At 40.0% G+C, this 22,099-nt stretch overlaps 1 protein-coding gene across 3 annotated transcripts in view; it reads right to left on the bottom strand.

Annotated features, from left to right (window-relative positions):
* plcb1.S (phospholipase C beta 1 S homeolog) overlaps positions 1-22,099 on the bottom strand; it is a 305,516-nt gene that overhangs the window by 57,669 nt on the left and 225,748 nt on the right. For all 3 annotated transcript variants that reach the window (XM_041564337.1, XM_041564338.1, XM_041564339.1), the window contains exons 12-16: positions 20,086-20,168; positions 11,990-12,074; positions 11,134-11,311; positions 4,187-4,260; positions 60-156 (exon numbers count right to left, since the gene is read on the bottom strand). In XM_041564337.1, the coding sequence (XP_041420271.1) occupies positions 60-156; positions 4,187-4,260; positions 11,134-11,311; positions 11,990-12,074; positions 20,086-20,168 (517 nt within the window). The remainder of the gene's footprint in view (positions 1-59; positions 157-4,186; positions 4,261-11,133; positions 11,312-11,989; positions 12,075-20,085; positions 20,169-22,099) is intronic.

Below are 22,099 nucleotides of genomic sequence, written 5' to 3'. Positions count from 1 at the left end.
GTGACTGAATTAGTGTTTATTGATCTCCCTGTTGGGTATATACATGTTCATGGACTTACTTTTAGACGACTCAAATGATTCGAACTTGACCGGTTGGATATAGTTGACCAAATTAGACATTTCCTCCGTTGCACTGGCTTCTTTACCCGCTGTGCCCTGCAACAACATGGAAGCTCTGTGTTACATGGATTTACTGTAAGTTAAATGCCCCAGGGTTCCATGGCTGCCCCAGGCTATTCATGGACACATACATGCCAATGGTATTTAATGGAAAGGGACCAGACTGGCACACGTGTAGTAGCAACAGGCAGACATCTCTGCCAAGGGACAGGGGTGTAATGGGGGCACCCACAACTCGTACGTCCCCATCCAGGCCTTTATGTTACAAAGAAAGCTCAATGCACATAGTTGCAATGAATCAAGGCAAACATTTATTAAACAGCTTCTCACAAAATCACACCGGCAGTCAGGAGTCACAATTAACCAGGAACTTATCATTAATTAATTATTTACACCTTCAGAGGATCCTCTTACAACCTCTCTATCACAAACACTTACACAGCATGTCTTCCCTGAAGCCTCCAGAATCCATCTCATGCGGAAATGCACTGCCAGAGTACCATTGGCTGTACAGGGGGTCTCATCTACCAATCAACTTTCCCTCTACTACTCTGCGGTGTCCAGCATACAGTGACCAAGTTCCTCCAAACTGTTGGTCAATGCCACTCCACTAGGCTGCCACTAACTAACTAATCTTACACTCTTACTTCCTTAGTTGGCGCACAGTCGCCCTGGGGCTCTAACCCAAAAACTCACTCCACATTTTGACTCAGGCTGTCCTTGCTGACTACCCTACCTCTCACTGCTAGAGTGATCTGATAACAGTCTGCTACCTATCTATATATTCCTAGCATTATATATGTATATGTATTGTCTGTTAGGCCAAAGGAGAAGTACACGGTTAATTCTTATGTGAATAAATTGAACTGTGAGAGATTTGCTGAGCAGTTCGCCAGACTGAGCCTTTCAGTACTCAGGTTTTGAGTAATTGTTATGGATCATTCCATGCACAACAGATCATTTCATTAATTACAATGTTTGGGATGAAAGCAAAGAGCAAATTCAGTGTGTAGCAGTACCAGTATTATTCATAAGAATAATGAAATGCAACACAAAATAAAAAAAGTGGGCCCCTACTAGTACTCAGTGGGCAGTAATAGCTGTTCTGGGTGTAAATCGAACAGAGAAAGAAAACAAATCATGAACTTTACTGGTATTTATCCAATGCACATTCCCAAGTCCATTTAAACAGTTAGGATAGTGACACACACACACCAGCTAATTCACATTTTTATTGCACTAAAAAACACAAACTTGAATTAGAGTTTCTGCAAATTGAATGTTTGAACTGTATTAAAGTGGACCTGTCACCCAGACATAAAAAGCTGTATAATAAAAGTCCTTTTCAAATGAAACTTGAAATCCAAATTCTTTTTTTTATTAAATCGTTCATAGCTGTAAACTCATTTAAAAATCTCAGCTGTCAATCAAATATTGTCTGCCCCTCCTCTATGCAATTACTTTCACTTTCCATTCAGCACTTTCTAGATGTCACTGCTCTCCACACATTCCCCCAGTTCTCTTTACCATTTAATTGTGTAGTCAGGGCATGGGGATGGACATTAGTTCCCCCATTCTGGTGCACAAACAAGATTTTGAGATGATGCAAGGCTTGCCTTAATAACAGTGTCCACAAAATGGCTCCTGCTTGCTTGCTATAATTATGAATTCCCAGACTGAAGGAAACAAGATTCAAATAATTTATATAGTGTAATAAATGTTCATTTTGCTTGACTAACATGATAAAATAGGATTTGGAATAATTTTTTTGGGTGACGGGTCCACTTTAAGGGCAAAAAAACCTGAAATGTAATTAATTGGCATCTAAAAGCCGGGCAAGTTCATGTTGAAGTCAATGGGAGTTGTTCTAGACAAAATGCAATCTATTTTTTCAGAGTTTTTTTTAAAATTCTTTAAAACTTATCACTGAGGATAAAGAGTTTTTTGCTGTTTTAGAGTTTTCATTTCACATTTTTTCATGATTGAGTTTGAGAGATTTGAGCCAACTTTCCAGTTTAGCAAGTAAAAATTAATATACCTCATAGTGTAGCTATGCCAGCAGAGAAAGTAGCCAGAAGCTGAGGTGCTCCGCCCATTGCTGTGTTTGCACTAACAGGTATGGCATCAGCCCATTAGGGTGCACATAGGGCAGACTTTGGGATGAAATTTCACTGTATGAGGACAGATTTATCAAGGTTTGAAATCAGAGCTCCAATTCTACACTTTGCTATTTCTGCCCCTATCTCCGTGCAAAAATCCACACCAGGTGTGCACTTAAAGGATAAGTAAACCTTTAAAATAAGTGAAAGTGAAATATAAAATTGATGAGAGTGGTATTCTAAGAACTTTTGAAAATGTACATTCATTATTTATTTTCTTTTTTTAAGATATTAAGGGATACATGTACTGTTAATATCAATGAATTTTGATACAACAGCTCCACCTGCTGGACAGTCTGACCGCCAAGTAATCAAGGAAGTTTTACATTCACTTATTTTAAAGGTTTACTTATCCTTTAATACCATGCCTGTCAATGCACACACAAATGCACACTGGGACTGTAGGACACACAGGACTGCCGCCAATAGGTTTTCTCTTGTTCTGTCCCTGGTTTGAGGAAAAGGAAACCTAAAATCACAGACTGTGACAAGATGTTATGGCACCACCAATGATTTTAGTTTCCCAATGATTTTAGTCCCTGATTGGTGGCCCTCTTCATGAAAAACACACCAGCCCAGGATGCTTTATGCTGGGTGCCACTGAACCACATCCCAGGCATCCCCAAAGCTTCATATGTGCAGTACAGAAAACAACCCCCTGCACCCCTTGCTGTTACTTTGGACTGATCTATTAAAGGGGCTGTTCACCTTCCAAACACTTTTTCAAATTCAGTTGTCTTTAGATTGTTCCCCAGAAATAAACACTTTTTCCAATCACTTTCCTTTCCAAAATCTAAGTTTAAATTTGAATGTCCCTGTCTCTGGTGTTTGAGTCTGGCAGCTCAGTAATTCAGGTGCAGACTCTAAACTGTTACAATTTTGTAACATTTAGTTGATCCATTTCTCAGCAGCATCTCTGGAGTATTAGCAACTATTGTATCAATTCTAACAGCTGCCTGTAACGAAACCCAGAGATTCTGCTCAGCAGGGACAAAAATAAGAAATGTACCAACTAAATGTATCCATTTAGAACAGTTTACAGGGTCGGCGACCCCCCCTCCCAGGGCTGCTTCAGAAGGTGAAAAAGACACTTGACACTTCAGTATTAGAAAAACGGTCACACATAGAAAATAGAAAGTCATTGGAAAAAGCCATTATTTCTGGTGATCTATCTGAAAACAACTAGTTTTTGAAGGTGAACCACCCCTTTAAGTAACCCTATCTGTTGCCCATAGAGGGACAATATATTCAATATGCTGCATATTTATTAGTGGGCTCGTTAATCCTTGTTTTATCAATGTGTTTCTCTTTTAGGAAGATGTTCCCTTGCACTTAGGAGACTTAGGAAATTTGTTCATGTCTTTCGTGCCTTTGAACAAGTTTTTTGAGCAGTTGAATGTTTCACCAGTAGATGGCAGCCAAGTCCTACTGACTGCGGCCCCTCACTCCTCTTACTCAGTGTAAGCGATAATAATGATTATTGCTGCTTAACTGTAAATTCCCCAGAAAAGCCAAAGTAATATCCTTGCATTAAATCATGTCCAACTATGGGAGAATCATTCAGAAAAATAGAGGGAAGTGACTTGTGCTCCATCACCATTAACATCAGCTCCGGTTTTTCACCAAGGAAATTTCTGAGTAAATCTTTAATGGCATCAGACAGGCAATCTAAGTAATACTCTCTATGTAATGGGTTCCTGCCTTGCTGTACGCTTGCTCATTTGTAATTATGGGCTGCTCATTATGGCTAGCTTTATTCTGAGGTTCCTATTGGTAAAAAATCTGACACTTTTATTGCATGACACCCTTATATTAACTTTGGGACCTCCCCTCTGCTCTATTAATGGCAGGGGGTGCTATGTTTACATCCATCAAAATGTAAGATAAAACCTATACAATAGGCTTACCTCATCCATAGATGATTTTTTACAGTCATCGTCATCATCATCATCTTCTTCTTCACTTTCAATTTCGGCTTCGCCTGGAAATGAAAAGGATAAATCAATTTAACCACCAAATACCAGGACATAAAAAGGGGGACACTTCTTCCCATACCAGTTGCCCAAATAATGGTGCCATAGAATGGGATGTAAGCCCCTAATTCAAGCCCTCCCTTCCCACAGAAAGGGCATAACAATGGTGCTTTAATGGGGTGATTGAATGGGGTGTTGCCTTATGAAAGAAAATATCATTTTAAGTAAAACGTTCCATTATTCTTTATACATGCTCAGTTAACTGTACACATCTGGCTGTTGCTTGTTATTCTCTCCATTGCTGGATCTGACTATTGAAACAATGTAGCAAGAGCCAGTGCTCCTCCAGCCTCTGTTCCCATAGAGCTTTGCATCTGTCTTTATGGGTCTGTTACATTGTTTCAATGGTTAGAAGCAGCAGTGCTGAGAACAGCAAGGGACAGTCTAATCCTGCTTTCAATAGCAATTCAGTTCTAAAGTAACTTTATCATTGGGATTGGAAAGGTGTTTGGAATTGTGTGATCTTTCAAAAGGCAAAAATGTGTGGGTCCTTTTAAAGGAGAAGGAAAGCTACTGAAGCAGTTTATTGCCAATAGATTAGCCACAATAGTGCAAGCTATAACACTATATTTATTCTGCAGAATGCTTTACCATACCTTAGTTAACGGCTCTAGATGCTCGCTGTTTCTTTAGGATAGCAGCTGCCATATTGGCTTGGTGTGACATCACTTCCTGCCTGAGTGTCTCCCTGCTCGCTCATATCTCTGGGCTCAAATTACAGCAGGGAGGGGAGGAGGGAGGGGGAGAGGAGCAAACTGAGCATGCTCAAGGCTTTGCCCTGGAGGTCTGATACAGAAGTCCATGTGTACACAATAGAAGGAAAGAAATGCAGTGTTTCTTTTTACAGAGGGCTCAGAGCAGCATTACTTTGAGAGTTTACTGGTGTATTTAAATAGACCTTTCTGATAAAGCTTACTTAATTTAGCCTTTCCTTCTCCTTTAACTAATCAAAAGCACAGTCTCCATTCAAAGTTATTATATGGTTATAACTGATCAATAAGCAATGGCTATAAGGATATCAATGACAGGATATTTGTGGCTCTTGTGAATGACTGGGCAGGTGATGGTTACAGCATTTTACTGTAGATTCTACAATGGGGTCCAGCTCCGGTCAGGGAAAGTAACACACTAACATATAAAAGCAACAGTATAAAATGGTAAAAGAATATATTCAAGCTAAGTAGCCACAGATATTTCTTTGCATCCCCCCATGTCTTTCCAGTGAGTCGCACCTCTGAGCGGCAAAGGAAGATTAAGGGAAGATTATGGGAAAGCTTTGCGACTGAGCACATTCAAACCCAAAGTTACTGTCTGTTGCCTAATTGCTCTCACCGACAGTAACGTTCTTTATAAATATATCGCTAGCATTATTACTTCTGTGTCATCACAAGTGTCATGAAAAACCTTGTAGCTGCAATAATTAATTAGCACTCATTGATATTTCCTTTTTCTCTCATCACATATCAGCACTGCTTCCCCCGTCTATAAAGCTCTCATCAGATATTAGCACAGCTCTCCCCCTATACATTTTAATAGGGAGCCCCTATAAATTTCAATCTAAAGTTTTATACAGGGAACGACATGATTAAATTCTATTTAAAGGAATAGCAGGTGCAACACCCACTCCCCAATCCCATACAATCCACCTATTTGTGTCAATGCTGTTTGTTTCCAGTGACACCCACAGCTTTTTGTTTGTATTTAGCAGTGAGATTGGTATGCGCCCCCTGATTCTGCTTTATTCCCCAATTCCCAATACATTTCCCATGGTGAGAAATAAGGGGGCGGTGAATAAAAACCCTAAGATATCTTTAGTTACTGGTGTTGGAACACTTGCGTGAATTGGATCCAGTCTTTATATGTAGAGGAGATTATTGTGGCAGTGCACCCCACAGTAACAACTTGTATTGTGTGTAATTAAATGCTGGCTCCCCCAGTATCACACCCTTCTATAGACATTGAGGAACGTGTTCCAGTCGGTGGCCCATTTGCCTGTCTCCCCATCTCTTTATTATTGTTATGGAGCCGCATGATTGCCTCGGCTGACAGATGGGCCCTACAGACTCCTGTTTCCCCCATTGCAAGCTATTCAATCATTCGTACCCTAGCAGAGGGTTAATAACAATGCAAAGCCTCAAACTCTCATTAACTGGCAACGTCAGCAAACAAATGTTCTATAGAAATATTTCCAGGAGGTTTGGGAAAAAAAGAGGAAAAACATTTAGAGTAAATAGCTAGAAATGCGTTGGCATTAGTATAAATACCCTATAGCATAACATTATATCTAGGGTGTGTTTTTATTTGTGGTTTGTAACCTAGAAACACATTTTTTCTTTTAATCCCCCCCATTAAGTCATCCAACTCTTTCCTTTTCTCTTTATTTCTTCATCTTTTTGTACAGCTCCATAACCACTGGCCCAGGGAATATCCCTCATTCCTCATATCCCTCATTCCCCTAATACACCCAAGTCCCCAGCAGACAGCCCTTAACTCCAGCACGGAGGACTGGCATTTGGCAGGCTTCTGACTGTCATATAGTTGATTGGAGGAGATGATAAATCAGGACGAGGGTAAATCACATATTTAGGAGGTGCAGCCGAGCCCTACGGGTCATTTCTAGGGATGCACCGAATCCACTATTTTAAGGTGGCCATAGACACACAAATCCTATCCTACGAATCGAGGATTCGTACGGTTTTCGGATCGTGTGTGGGGAGTCCAGCGGAGATCGGTCGTTTGGTCAGGTTTGATTTTGACCCGACCGATCCCGCCGGAGCCCATTGCACATCGTAATCGGATTGTTCAGCCATACGGCCGAACAATCAGATTACGCCCGATATAGCCATGCTCGTTAATGGCATATCGGGGAAAGACATCGACATCGCCAAAGGAGCGGATCTTTGCGTCTATGGCCACCTTTAGATTCGGCCGAATCCTTTGCGACAGATTCGGCCGAATACCAAAGCGAATCCGAATCCTGGGAAGGGGAAAACATTTTTTACTTCCTTTTTAACAAAAAGTCACGCAATTTCCTTCCCCACCCCTAATTTGCATATGCAAATTAGGATTCAGATTCAGTTCGCCAGGCAGAAGGATTTGGGTGAATCCGAATCCTGCTGAAAAAGTCAGAATCCTGGCTAAATCCCAAACCGAATCCTGGATTCGGTGCAACACAGGGTTTAATATACAAAATCAAGAGCCAATTGCAGCCTTTCTTTGCACACAGTGTTCTGCATGGCAAAATGACCCCTTCTGAGTTATCTGTTATATACTGTAGATACAGTATACAGAGACCATTTGGGTGACAATTTCCCAGTTGTTGCAAAAAGCCACCCTGGTAACATCATGATAAGATTTTGGATATTTTAACTGGGAATTCAGCCCTTTCTGTGCAGGCGAGTTGCTCTATACACTGGTGATGGCAGGCGTGTAACTATCATACAGCAGACACCATGACCTGACGCCTGTCCCTATGGGGTCGTATTGTCACAGAGAAAATCCTGTCCTGGTTGGATCACAGTGGAGGAATATTGGGTTTGCCTGGGCTCAGCCGTAGCTAACAAGCTGAAAGTCATTAAGCAGAATTACAACATGTCATATGTTTTACTAATGGATGTGAGATTGGTAATTAGCAACATCCCCTTAAAAGTCATTATTAACCATCTGAGATTGAGTTATTTCACATCAGTAAAAGACACATTTCCTTACAGTACATTATGATCTTCTCCGATGTTTTTCTAGAAGTGTAACCCTTTACCTGCCACAGTAACATCTAGCTACTACACTGCTCATTTCCTCAAAGAAGTTTTTTTTTAAAAAAAAGGTCCAAAAGTCTTTATGAATGACAAGAAAAGCTTCTGCCTCCATAAAGAGACCAACTGATATTTAGGATTGTGTATTTAGAAGCTGTTGGGAGATTTCAGCTCTTTCAGGTAGAATTATCCTTCACAAAAGCAAAAAGGGTCATTTAAGAACACAGCATCAAGGGAGGTACCGTGAAAACAATCGTAAATGGTTAAAGGAACAAACAAGCTCCATAAAACTTCTGTATGGTTGTGCCAAGTTTCATTGGGGGCCATTTATCAAGACTGGGCAAATCTGCCCATGGGCAGTAACCCATGACAACCAATCAAAGTGTTACATTCATTGTTCTACTTGCAGCTGGCTTTAAAAAACTAATCATCGATTGGTTGCCATGGATAACTGCCTATGGGCAAATTTGCCCAATATAAATATAATTGAGCCCCATTATGTCCATTCTGCCTCTTCCACTGAATCGTGAGCCTGTTGTCACTAGGGAATCCTAGAGCTGCCACCTCTCTGGAAGTGGGTGCCAGTAACTGAACTAGAAAAAACACTCACACAGCAGCTGGGATTGCTTTTCCTATTGGGAGTAAATCTGCAACCAAATGGAGTTGTACCCTCTCTACATATAGTGCAAATGGCAAGAGCAGCCTGGTGCCCCTTCTTCATATACAGAACATGATTCTGAAGTAGAGGGACAGTGTATGGCACGAGGAAAAGGGGGAGGACTGTGGCCAAAGTTGAAAGAGAAAGGGAACAATCTAGATAAAGAGATACATTTTTTTTTGGGAAAACAAAGAAGGAGGTGTAGGAATAGGGGTACATTTAGCCAGGGTTGCCAAGGGTACTGCTACATCTAGTCTGAAAGTAAAGAAACAATTGGGGAAAATGTTATATGAAGAACCCTAAACTGCTTATTTGTTGTTCTTCCGAGCCTCAGCTTGAGGCATGACAAGACATCTCTCTATAATATTGGCCCTTGGACTCAGTGGTCTGTATCATGGCTTTAGGAACCTTATTAAAGGTTAAATTGCCGCCTGGTTAAGCTTTGCTTCAACGTTTTCTGCTCTGGTAATTATGAGGGTCATCACTATAACACCCAATACATCATCCATGCACGGCTGGTACATATAAGTCTTGAGGAAAATAAATACAACACTGTACATTTAACATCATGTTCTTATAACCCTATCCTATAAAGAATGGAAAATGTCAAATCCAAAAAATATCCCAATTCTGGAAAGTCAATATATCAAAGAGCAATAAACTCTTTTCAGTTATTATATTAGTACATTATCATTGATCAGGAAAGTCATTTTTCCAAATCCGAGGTTTTGTTTCTAACAAACAGTGTGGCCTTGATACTTTAAGTATCTTTTTAGTCCCCTATTATCCTACAATGAAAGCCTAAACGTTATTCTATTCTCTAGTATCAATGACAGGTAAATAATACACAAGTAGTTGATATTTTCCCTAAGTATGACACATACAGGCAACTAAGTAGCCAAGTGGTCCCATCTCATGTAGCCAGCAACTTTTGTACCATGTCTGGCTGATGCCAGTGGATCCAGATGGTTGGCCCGTCCATTATGATTGCTGACAGGCAGGCAACTGCCATTATTTTCAATGGTTCATTCCTCGGGCAGCACCAGGCACGGAGTCTCAGTCTATAAGCAACAATGATTGATCCATAGGTGTCTGCTGCCACTCGCCAATTTATAGAAAGATGCCAAATAGCTTTAAGAGAAGACTTTGGTCATCATCCTTCTTATAGACCCAATGGAACCCAAGATATTTCATTTAACCATTGAATCACCACTTCTATTATAACACCCCAAGCCACACCTTCACTCGCTTACATTATCTGTCCTGCAACAGAAGGCAACTTTTAATACGGACATGATTGTTATCCTTTCAGTTGCTTGGATGGAAAGTAAAATAAGATAAGGGATAAGACATTCCCTTAAGGCAACATTTGTATTTAGTTTTCTATTTGTAAAGCAATGTCAATAAATTCTCCCATTTGTCATGCCAGATGATATATAGCACATCCAGTGGCACAGCTCATCTATGTCTCATCTGTACTATTCCTTTGCACAACTGCTGACATAAACCAATATACAGCAACTGCCAATACACCCGGCTCCTGACTATAAGGCCCTGCTCTCAGTCTAAAGGGATGGGAAGAAGCAGACACCCTCATACAAGGAAAGTAACAGTAAAGTCTATTGAGAAAGAAAATTATGGAATTTTGCAACATGTTCCAGCTCATTGCAGAGCGGAATAAGATAGGGAGAAAGTTCTTATTTCCCCTTTAAAGGTCATTCGAATCTATTTGCAGCCTGCAGGGACGTATGATGGAAGCACATTGTAATCATTCATTAATATCAAAATACTGCCTCTTCCTATGTAACAGGTAAATCATCAGGTGAACATTTTAGCCGAAATATGACACGTCTAACCTTAACCTGCAGCTCTGGGGACATGACAAGGTCAATATTCTCATGTGTCAATGCAAGAATTCGTTTTAATGATATTTTTTTCTTTGTTATTTGTCACAGCAAATAGAAATTGACCGAAGAGATTCTGCGTAATGTGAATAACGATGCAATTAACTCATAGAGAAGAGAGCAGCCGTGTAACGTCTGCAGAAACACAAACATTAGGTAAGTGAGATCAGAATAAAACTAAGTGTGTAAATGGCACAGGCATTTCAGTACAAATAAATGAATCCAAAGCAGCATTTGTGTTATCTGATATAACACATCTATGGGGGAAGTTAAAGTAATAGAGTGATACAGATGAAGCCACTTGGATTTGTGAGTTAAATGCGTCATGACTCTGGGGTAATTGAAGAAACTGTGTTATATACAGAAGCTATAACACAGCCTCACAATGGTTGTTGGGCTCTTTAGAGAGGAGACAAATGAGGAAGCTTAGGAATCATGTGTTTCAGTGGACTGAGGTCCAAGCCAAGGTTCAGTACATGAGCCAGAGAGGGTCTATTATATTCTCACCGGCTCCAGGAGATGACGGCTCAAAGACGCTAGAGGTGTCACTGCAGGTGTTGGACGCTTGCTCCGTCAGCTTCTTTTTCCCACTTCTGTCTGACGACTTGTGAGACTTTTTTTTATTTTTTATGAGGATTTTATATTTTAAATCCATAGGGCTTGGAAGGGCGACTCCAGATTCAAGCTGGAAGGAGAGAAGAAAAACAAAGGATGTCAGCATAAGATTCATTGTTTGGATCTTCCATGGGCTTTAAAAAGATTTTGAAATATTTATGGAATTAGTCATTGTAGGATAGTGCCAGTGTCTACAAATAAAAAGGCATCATCAGTAGAATAAAGTAAGAAAATGTTGTAATTTAATGTTCCCTTATCACTTTGTGCTGGAAAGTTAAAGCAAGTTTCACTGGAAGTTTCAGAGACATATAAAGAAGCAGCAATGTCCTCTGACATTTTATCATCTGGAAAGATCTACTGATACAAAACATGTATTTGTACAAAGTGGTCATACCTGGGAAAACTATTCTAAAGAATCCACTTTTTCCCTTCTTTTACTAACAGTCTTTCTCATTTTTTTCTTACAGTTGCTTCAATATATATATAATTATTGGTTGTTAGTTCTCAACAATTTGGACAACAGTTTCCCTCATAGATCTTACAGTCCTTTATCAGCTTGTATGCTTTTCTCTGGATTTCTCAGTTTTAACCAAGCCTAAAAGTGCTCTGCATATTCAGCATCAGACTCATTAAGGCTTTGTGAGGTCCCCTCCTCCAGTGAATCTATTGCTTCCTTAATACAAGAAATACCATTTTTAAAAATCTTATTTGAAAAAAAAAAATAAACAAATAACTTGAATTCTCTTACTGGGTTCTTTTCTAGTACATCTGTCAGAAGTCCATCTCCAAATATTTGCTTGCAGTATTCTGCCATCTTTGCCTGTTGTTTTGGTCTGAAGCAGAAAAACAGAACAAATGGTGTTAGATCAGAGTGTTTTGCAAAACTTTTAAAGCAGTGACTATTAAGATGATTGAAAGTGTACAGAACCCAAGGTACAAAGTGCCTGTGCCATACAAGAGACTGAAAATGTGTGTGGTTATGGTTAGCAATGGGAATTGTGCTATGCTAAAGTTTAGTATAGGAGGAGTTAAAATATAATGTACTTTATAATGGTTGATATATTTTCAAATAACTAGATGGCAATATAGTGCAGGAAGTCCTATTATGTAAGGTTCTGGAAGGAAGTGGTCCTTCATTGACATTTAGGATGGAATGTCCTGCAAGTCTATAAAGGAATGAATAGTTGGCCCAAGACAATATGGATGGTGTTTGGAGTATTTGTTGATGCTTTGGCCCTGAGGATATCCATCTCCAAGGTGAGAGACACTTTTCTAGCACTATTTGGGTAGGCCTATAAGTGTTTGGACAAGTTTTGTGGAGCTCACCTTAGTGGGTAAGAAAGATAGGAGTAGGTATGCTAGCTGAGCAGCTGAGGCATCACCATGGGAAAAGGAATTGCTAGCACCCAGGATGCACCCAGAAGGAACGTCTTAGTAGGGTGGGTTGTAGCAAGGCATGTTGTGCGGCAAATACCCGTACCTCTTTAATTATTATAATGAGGCTGTGTGAAAAACTAAAAGAACTGGGTGAATCTGTGGAGATGACTGTGAATGTCATTTTTCATCTGCAAGACCTCAGTAGACCAAATTTTATTCACAACTACATTTCTTTCCTGTAATGTTTGTATTAGCAAAGTATTAATTTGCCCTTAATCCAGAAATGTTCTGCACCCTGGGGACACTCTAACGTCTCTTGTTGAAGTGCTTTTTTTGTATTAGCAAAGTATTAATTTGCCCTTAATCCAGAAATGTTCTGCACCCTGGGGACACTCTAACATCTCTTGTTGAAGTGCTTTTTGACAGGAGGTGGAGAGTTGGCAGCTCTATTTGTTGGCCTCTGTTATGGGTTTTTGGTGGCTTCAGTAGCAACATCCTGAATAATAATAATGGCAGCTTGCATACTACATCCACAGTTCCACATAAGAAGCCAACGAACTACATTCAAGACATTATATCTAGGATACAAGCTTGTGTTCTGCCAGCTGTGTTTGAACTGCGCAATTCCCATCACAGTCTTTGGTTACAGTTTAAATGGGAACTATTGCGTAAATGAAAATTTAATATAAGCTTCAGTATACTGAAATAAGAAACTTTCTAAATACAATGTATTAAAAATTCTGTACAGTTTCTGAAATAATCAAGTTTATCTTCGCTATCCCTCTCTCAGCATCTGTTTCTCTTCATTCTCTCTTCATGCAGCAGTTGGGTGTCAGATACTCATTGACAGTTAAATCTAATATATCTTATAGGGGGGTTCCTTTTGCCTAGAAGATGTATTAGAGCTCACACTATTAAAATCACCAGACATCATGTCTCTCTACATGCAGGATTTGTGCAAAAGGCAGTTATTTTGTTAGATTTTGTTTGTACTAGAATCAAATGTTTGAGTGAGCTCTAAAACTAGGAAAGGGAGCCCCACTATAAGATATATTGAATCTAACTATCAATGAATATCTGACACCCAACTGCTGCATGAAGAGAGAATAAAAAGACAGATGCTGAGAGAGGGATAGTGAACATAAACTTGATTATTTCAGAAACAATGCAGATTATTTAATTGATTGCATTTAGAAAGTTTCTAATTTTAGTATGACAAAGCTTATATTTAATTTTCATTTTCGCAACAGTTCCCCTTTAACAACAGTTTAAAGGAAAAATATACCCCCAAAATCAATAATTGAGCAATAGATTTAGTCTATATCAAATTAAGTGGCATATTAAAGAATGTATAGATTGTTCCATGAATTGTACGATCCCAAGGGGCGGCCCTTATGTTTTAAAATGGCAATTTTCTATTTAGGATTGCTACTAAAAAAAGTATATTATTATGACAAATGGTCTATTTACATGAAGCAGGGTTTTACACATGAGCTGTTTTATGCAATATATTTTTATACAGACCTAAATTGTTTGAGGGGTATAGTTTACCTTTAAGGGCAACTGGTTGGATTCAAAAATAGAAAGGATACAATTTAATGTTTCAACCATATGGAGGATATATATTCAATTCCATTAGCTTTCGACCACTTTGCTTTATGTGAGTTCCATCATCTGAGCGAGTGTTCTAATTAGTGTTCTACCACTCTCCAAATCACACCATATGCTTCTATACACATAGTGTTGGCTTCCAAGCTCACTCTTTCCATCACGTATGTTGCATTTCCACCAGTAAACTCAAAAACAAAATGGCCATAGTGGTTAAGTCAATTATTTGATCTCTTCTTCAGACTTTATGAGGGTATATTTTTGAAGGCTAAATAGATACCTGAAAAACAGTGTTATTTCTGGTTATTTCAATGGTTACTGATTATGTAATAGAGTTGATCTAAAGCAGTGCTGTCCAACTTATGTGGTACAGAGGGCTAGAATGTTTCTGGCCTATGTGGTGTAGGGCCGATAATGGAAGCCAGTGTTCACCACTCCCCCTTTTAAAACCACACCCATGTTATCTCAAGATCTTTTAAAGAAGAAGGAAAGCTACTTAAGCAGTTTATTGCCAATAGATTAGCCACAATAGTGCAAGCTATAACACTATATTTATTCTGCAGAATGCTTTACCATACTAGAGTACACAGCTGTAGAAGTGCTTTAGGATAGCAGCTACCATATTGGCTTGCTGTGACATCACTTCCTGCCTGAGTTTTTCTCTGCTTGCTCATAGCTCTGGGCTCAGATTACAGCAGGGAGGGGGAGAGAGGAGCAAACTGAGCATGCTCAAGGCCGTGCCCTGGAGGTTTAAGCTGAAAACAGGAAGCCTGATACAGAAGCCCATGTGTACACAATAGAAGGAAAGAAATGCAGTGTTCCTTTTTGAGGACTCAGAGTAGCATTACTTTGAGGGTTTACTGGTGTATTAATATAGACCTTTCTAATAAAGCATACTTAATTTTAGCCTTTCCTTTTCCTTTAAGACCATGTTCACATTAATGGTGGTAACACAACAAAAAACCAAAGGGTTGGTGCTCACTACATGGATATCACTAATTTGTGAAAAGTGTAAGTCATACCCTTAATATACCATAAACATACCCTTAAATCCATATGCCGCCTCCTCTCTGGTGGATAACACTGCACCCTCCCCCCCAGTACAGGAGTAAACACCTTAGGGACCCTAACAATAATTTCCAAATGCTAACAAACCCCCAGAACAAACCTTACCAGACTTATGTCCCACAGGGTACAGCATAGGGCAAGCAAAGTATGGCACAGACAGGGAGCATAGAGCAAGTAGAGTATGGCACTCACGAGAGGCATAGGGCAGGCAGAGATGGCACACACAGGGAGCATAGGGCAAGTAGAGAATGACACACACAGGGAGTGTAGGGAAGACAGAGTATGACACACACAGAAAACATAAGACAGGCAGAATAGAGCAGGAGACCTTTCATACTCTGCTACAAACAGTGAGGTGTGAACAGGTGAACAATGTGGGCACTTTGGGTCTGAGATGTGAACAGTACAGCGCTTTAGGGGTGTGAACAATACAGGAGTTTACAGTCTGAATTTGAGGTGTAAACAATGCAGAGGCCAGTTAATCTCAGTACTGATACCTTTTAAAGCTTACACAAGGTAAGACATTACAGCAGGCTGACTTTCATGTGGGGGGCCACATGGGGGGGGGGAAGGCGCCAGTTGGACAGCAGTGATCTAAAGAACTAGTGGGTGTAAGAATCATCATCATTGAAGCTAGTGGCTATACTACTCTTGCTGCACTCCCACAGCATTTTTATAGTATTCATTGAAAGCTACAGGAGTAATGGAGCAACATGCTGACAAATCTGCTTGTCGTGTTATTCATATTCATCCCAATGCCGGTTCATCTGGCAGAGTGTGTACGTCCAATATAAAAACTGACAGGGACTGGCTCAGGGTCAAGGAGGCATGCGTCGGCCTTCTAAACAACCTCCTGACCGTATGCAGCTGTGGGAAGCAGCTGCGGAAAGTAGATTTGACAAAACCCTCTAGGGAAGAGCTTACTATCAGTAGCTGTAAAAATGGCTTCCTGGGAGATTACAGATGGAAGAGATTAATTGTACAGCAACACAGAGGAACTTATTCAAGCCTTGTAGTTATTGTGGTGTCCTGCCGAAACAAATGATGGAAATGACATGAGAGAAGAGTCCCAAGTGTCACGGAATGAAGGGATGTAACCTAGTTTTCCAAGGCAGCTCTCTGCTAAAGTCTTATTGCTGAACAGAAGGTTTTGCCCAATGGGAAGAATACGACAGATGGGCGAAGACCATAATGTTTTCCGAATATAATTTAACTCCTTTAATACTATTGAGGCACATGTGACAGAATCATAAAACAGAAATTTGAATTTTCAATGTATTAGGATACAATATGAGAAGGCACTAAAGTGGCGCTAAATGGCTTCCAGTTTATAATGTCGTTTTAACAGGTACAAAAACAAGGACTGCGAAAAACAAGTTTTTATTGTTTAGGTAAATCCTTCCATCTTCAAATGATATCTGTGGGCTTTCTGTATGTCTAGCAAGAGATCTGACTCTGTTCAGTTAGAAACTTCAATTTGAATGATCACTCCGACTGGTCCTAGAGAGTTCTTCAACTGAGATGGAATACAGAGAAACACTTGAAAGCCTAAGACTGAAAGTGTCAGAAAAGTATACAAGTCTGAAAAGGTTTGGAGCGGAGAGAAAACAAAGGTGTTTTTAAGTTTAGCAAAGGATGGGCACAGAAAATAATTGGCTAGATTGGAAATGTAAGTAATTAAATGAGAGATACAAGGGAATTATTTGGCAGTGGGTTCAGAAGAATGGTAGGAAGTGAAAATTAATTGGTGGCAATGTTCATAGCAAAGCAAAGACTCCAGGGCCACAGCCTCATAAAAGCAGATGAAGGCGCATTCACTGAACAATGCAATAGTCATCTGAATGAAGAATAATAGCTTCCAGAGCATAAGGGCAATGGCACAGAAGAAAAGTAATTGTATGTTTTGCAAGATGGGTTGAAAACATGATCAGAAGACCCTCCAGCAAAGTACAATCATTAGCCAACATTAACTTCTGAGCTCTGGGTTCTGAGCACACGTCTGGCCAGGCCAATATCTGAAAGGAATTTATATGTTTTATTATGGTTGTACTTTACTGCACTTTTATGGTTTTCTTTTATGTACATAAAGATGGGTTTATTGGCTCCTCATGGAATTGACCGTAGTGTCCTGTGCGGATGTCATAAAGAACTTGCATTGGAAGTCCCCCTGGGGCAGGGACTGATCTGAGTGATGAGAAACACTCAGAAATCTACTGCACTGTATAAATGAAGGACAATAAAAGTGTGTAGAAAAGTCAGATGTGGATGTGATTATCCAGGAGCGGAAATGATAACCGTCTGCTGATCTAGTCTGTGAGCCTTGATGATTTGTGTGTGATATACTGTATGTAAAGAATAACTGGGAATCAAGTATTACGAGTGTTCATCATCTTATTATATCTCTTCTTATGCCTTTCACAGACAGGGAGCCAGCCGTGCCCTGGGAAATTATCTTCTCTATAAGTGAAAATCCATCAACTGTCTTAGATTTACAATTTCCAGCAGAAATGTCCATACCATGTTCCTCCATGTGATTCAGTGTGAGCTGTATTGCTTCCTTTTCTATATGGGGGAATAGGAAATATTCTAACATTTGTGACAATACATTTCCTTGAATGCTCCCAACCCCCAGTCTGAGCACCAAAGTCCAGAGTAGGCGGGTGCTTCACAAAATACTAATAATGATGATTTAGAATACAACATAGTTGTAAAATGGTTTAAAACTGACAGGTTTCTGATGTTTTCTGCCATGATAACCATGAGAGTTAAAGGGCAACCAATGAAAACCTACTACAGGTAGGTATATGTGAGCATTTTAACTTAAAGAACATCACATGGCCATACTAAAAAGAAACGAAGTGAACTGATGCTGAAAGATAAGATCCATTTTTTCTAGTGGCAGTTTTTCTTTTTTTTGAAATAACTGTTTATTGAGAGTTTAATACACAAAAAGAAATAGTGGCAGTTTTTCTAGCCTTGCAACTTATTTCAGCCCTGTTAAAGGATTTATTGGGTCTAAAAATTGCCGGCCAATAGGAGATGCCAGACCTGTGCTTCCATTATATGAGTTGATTTCATGATTGATTCTGAGTACTTGGGTTCTGACTTTGTTTGACCTGGTTTCCGGTCAACAGAAGTGTCGTCACACAGATCACTTTATAAGCAAAAAGAGAATTGTAACGTACATGAGGCTTAGTAATAAGAATATTGTGCACTCTACCCAATACTACAAGCAAATTGCTGGACTTGAGAAGAGCAGATACCGCTACTAAATATGATTTGGCTGTACTTCACTTGGAATAAAATAATTGCACTCTATAATAATGTAGGGGATCAGACAAGTCCTTCCCCTGTTTTTCGGTCTGTGACATCATCCAGCCCGGTTACAGGAAGGGAAAGCCATTCGATTGGCTGCGTGTTTTATTTTTCCTAGTGGAAACCCCCTGAGGTGTGCTCCTCACTGGCCACTCGGTGGAGGCACTGCGCTATAAATCCCTGTTCCCAGTATCTTTTCATAAACTAGAGAGGATTTAGGGCCCTGGATTGCAAAGGGTTAATTGCTATTTAAACAGACAGTAACCAAAATAGGGTTACAATGATATGCAAGTGAAATTAAGGGCTTTTAAGGAAAGTGAAGTAGCCGACAGATATAAAAATCATTAGGAGTTTGGGCCAACATTGCGCAGCCACGCAGCATGCAGATAAAGGTCACTGCTTCTCACAGATTATTTTGTCAGCTGACTGACTATTCACGCTTTAAATTAAAAACTGAGAAAAAAAAATCTATTCTTAGTTTCTGGAATAAAGGGACCGTTTGACACTGGGTGACTCAGAATTTAGTAAGTGGATCCCCTGAGGGACTTTGCAAGAGCATTAGTGTGTAAAATGTAGTAAGTAGCTAAATAACACAATGTCCCAGAGAAATCTATTACAGCTTTGCTGGTTTCTTATCTCTGTTATAAGATTTACAGGTTTCTCAATCTGCAGCTATACAGGGAGAATCAAGCTCCTGCATTGGCACCAGTGCCTATAAAACATTGTAGGAAATCTCTCCATATGATCATAATCATGAATAGCCTGACCACTACTAAGAGTGGAAAATAACAGTTGCAAAGATTGCTCCAGGTCTAGTTACCCATGGCAACCATCAAATGAAGAGAAGAAAAGAAAATGCTAATTGCTAATTTGCCGCTTGTTATGATTTTACTCACGCTGACATTTCACTTTGCCGGTTGCTCATGGGCAGCTCTTTGCAGTCGCACCTCAATGAAATTCTGTGGCATCTGCCCTCTGGCCAGTACAGGGCCACAACGTTAAAGGGACAAGGTCACATATATCGGGAGGGTTTTAGGGTAGAGAAAAGAATACCAACTACAATTGCTACACAGTTTTAATTTGTAAGATGCCTAACCCCTAACCTGTGCATCTAGTAGGGGGTGAAATGAAACAGGCCAAACACATAAAAGTCCATTTGATCATGGGATTGTGATGCTACAGACTAACTAATATTGCACGGAAAATATCATTCTGCACCACAACACCATTTGGTGGCCCAGTTCCGTTTTCTTCACAATCAGAAAGGATCATGGCAAATACCAGTTCTGAAAAGCAATGGCAACTGTGATAGCAATTAAGGCTAAATTGAGCCATTTTGACCATCAGGCTGCTAGAAGGTAAAAGCTTCTGTTTGTTATACGATATCTTTCGAATAACTGGGGAAGTGCAGAACCAGCACACATCCATTTCTTATCATGAGCTTCAAAACAACGGAGAGACATTTCAGTTACTTACGAATCAACGTGATTTTCGAAAGACAGAACCACCGGGTACGGCGAGGTCTTAAACGCACATTCAGCGATCGCTTCTATAACTTCCTGAAGGGAAACAAAGAAATTACATTTTATGGCCTGTTTAGGGAAACAAATACTGAATTTTCATTGGATTGTTTCTCCTCCAGAAACATTTGCAACTGCGAGTTGGCAGAGACCACTTCTTATAGGATGACACAAGCCTATTTGATGATGCCAGATCTGGGACATATAGATGACAATAATGAATAATGGAGAATAATGGGGTCCGTGCCAAAGCTAGTTACTGCTCAGTAAAAGTAAAAGATAAGATTTCGTTCAAATGCGTAACTACAAAATGCATTTATCATCGCCACTTGTTTTTGAGGAGCTTCACCCGGTCTCCATACAAACACGATGGTGTGTCCTGCCCAATCACTTTATAATAGAATTGGTTTAGGAAGTCCAATTATAAATGCATCCACAATGATAGGCTTGCGTGCAATCAGCAATAATATCTCAGTCTTTGTGACAAGAGTCACCTCTAATGACTCCAACAGCCCCATTGGTGTCAACATACCAACATGTAAAATCACAAATCTGTCTGCAGATGTTACCCCCGGACACTCACTGTCGTTGAGAAAATGTAAAAGCATAGGTTTTTATTCCAACTTAATTCACAGCAGGTACATAGTCAGCAAAATGCTACATTATTCAGCCCAGTGGAGGAATTAGATGTTACTGGGTCCTACATTAATTTTAGGGCCCCAACATATCCAGAGATTGTACTGTTCAACCAATATAAGTTGAAATCACTCATTATTTGGGCTTCATTGGCCCACTATACCTCCTGGGCCCCCCTGCAGCTGCAGGGTTTGCTTCCTCTGATTCGGCCTTATATTACTGGGGCTCATCTCTTGCATCCTTCAACTTAAAAGGGTGGCTCACCTTTAAAGTGGACCTGTCACCTTTATAAAAAGCTGACATAAAAAGCTGTATAATAAAAGTCCTTTTCAAATTTAACATGAAATCCAAATTCTTTTTTTTATTAAAGCATTCATAGCTGTTGTAAACTCATTTAAAAATCTCAGCTGTCAATCAAATATTGTCTGCCCCTCCTCTATGCCTTAGGCATAGAGGCAGGGCAAGCAATTACTTTCACTTTCCATTCAGCACTTCCTAGATGTCACTGCTCTCTTTACATTCCCCAGTTCTCTTATCCATTTAATTGTGTAGCCAGGACATGGGGATGGACATCAGGTCCCCCATTCTGGTGCACAAACAAGGTCCTGAGATGATGCAAGGCTTGCCTTAATAACAGTGTCCCCATAATTATGCCTGCTTGCTATAATTATGAATTCCCAGACTGAAGGAAACAAGATTCAAATAATTTGTACAGTGTAATTAAAGTACATTTCGCTTGACTAACATGATAAAATAGGATTTGGAATAATTTTTTTGGATGAGGGGTCCCCTTTAACTTTTAGTATGTTATAAAATGGCTAATTCTAAGCAAATGTTTTATTTTTTTATAGTTTTTGAATTATTTGCCTTCTGGCTCCTTCCAGCTTTCAAATTGGAGGGTGTCACTGACCCCCATCTAAAAAAACAAATGCTCTTTAAGGCAACACATTTATTTTTATTTGTCATCGTTTTATTCAGGCTTCTCCTATACATATTCCAGTATTTTATACAAATCAATGGTTACTAGGGGAACCTGGACCTTAGCAACCAGATGGCTGAAATTGCAAACTGGAGAGCTGCTGAATAAAGATCTAAATACCTCACAGGCACGCTCCCCCACAGGCTCAGCCCACTCCACATGCGAGCAGAGGGATAAACCTGCCTTTGCGTTGGAGCATCTGGATCTCCAGAAGCCTGCCCCCTATCACTGGCCCAGAACACCAGCCTGCGCACTTAGCCACAGCTCGCCTCTAGCCTGAGTCTCCGAAGGCACCACAGGACTGCAGAGGTGGGGAGGCTGCAGTAGGAGGAACTACGCCCATCGCCATGCTGCC

Source organism: Xenopus laevis, chromosome 5S (genome assembly GCF_017654675.1).
Source record: "Xenopus laevis strain J_2021 chromosome 5S, Xenopus_laevis_v10.1, whole genome shotgun sequence".
Lineage (NCBI taxonomy): Eukaryota > Metazoa > Chordata > Amphibia > Anura > Pipidae > Xenopus > Xenopus laevis.
This window is presented reverse-complemented; position numbering and strand designations above follow the sequence as displayed.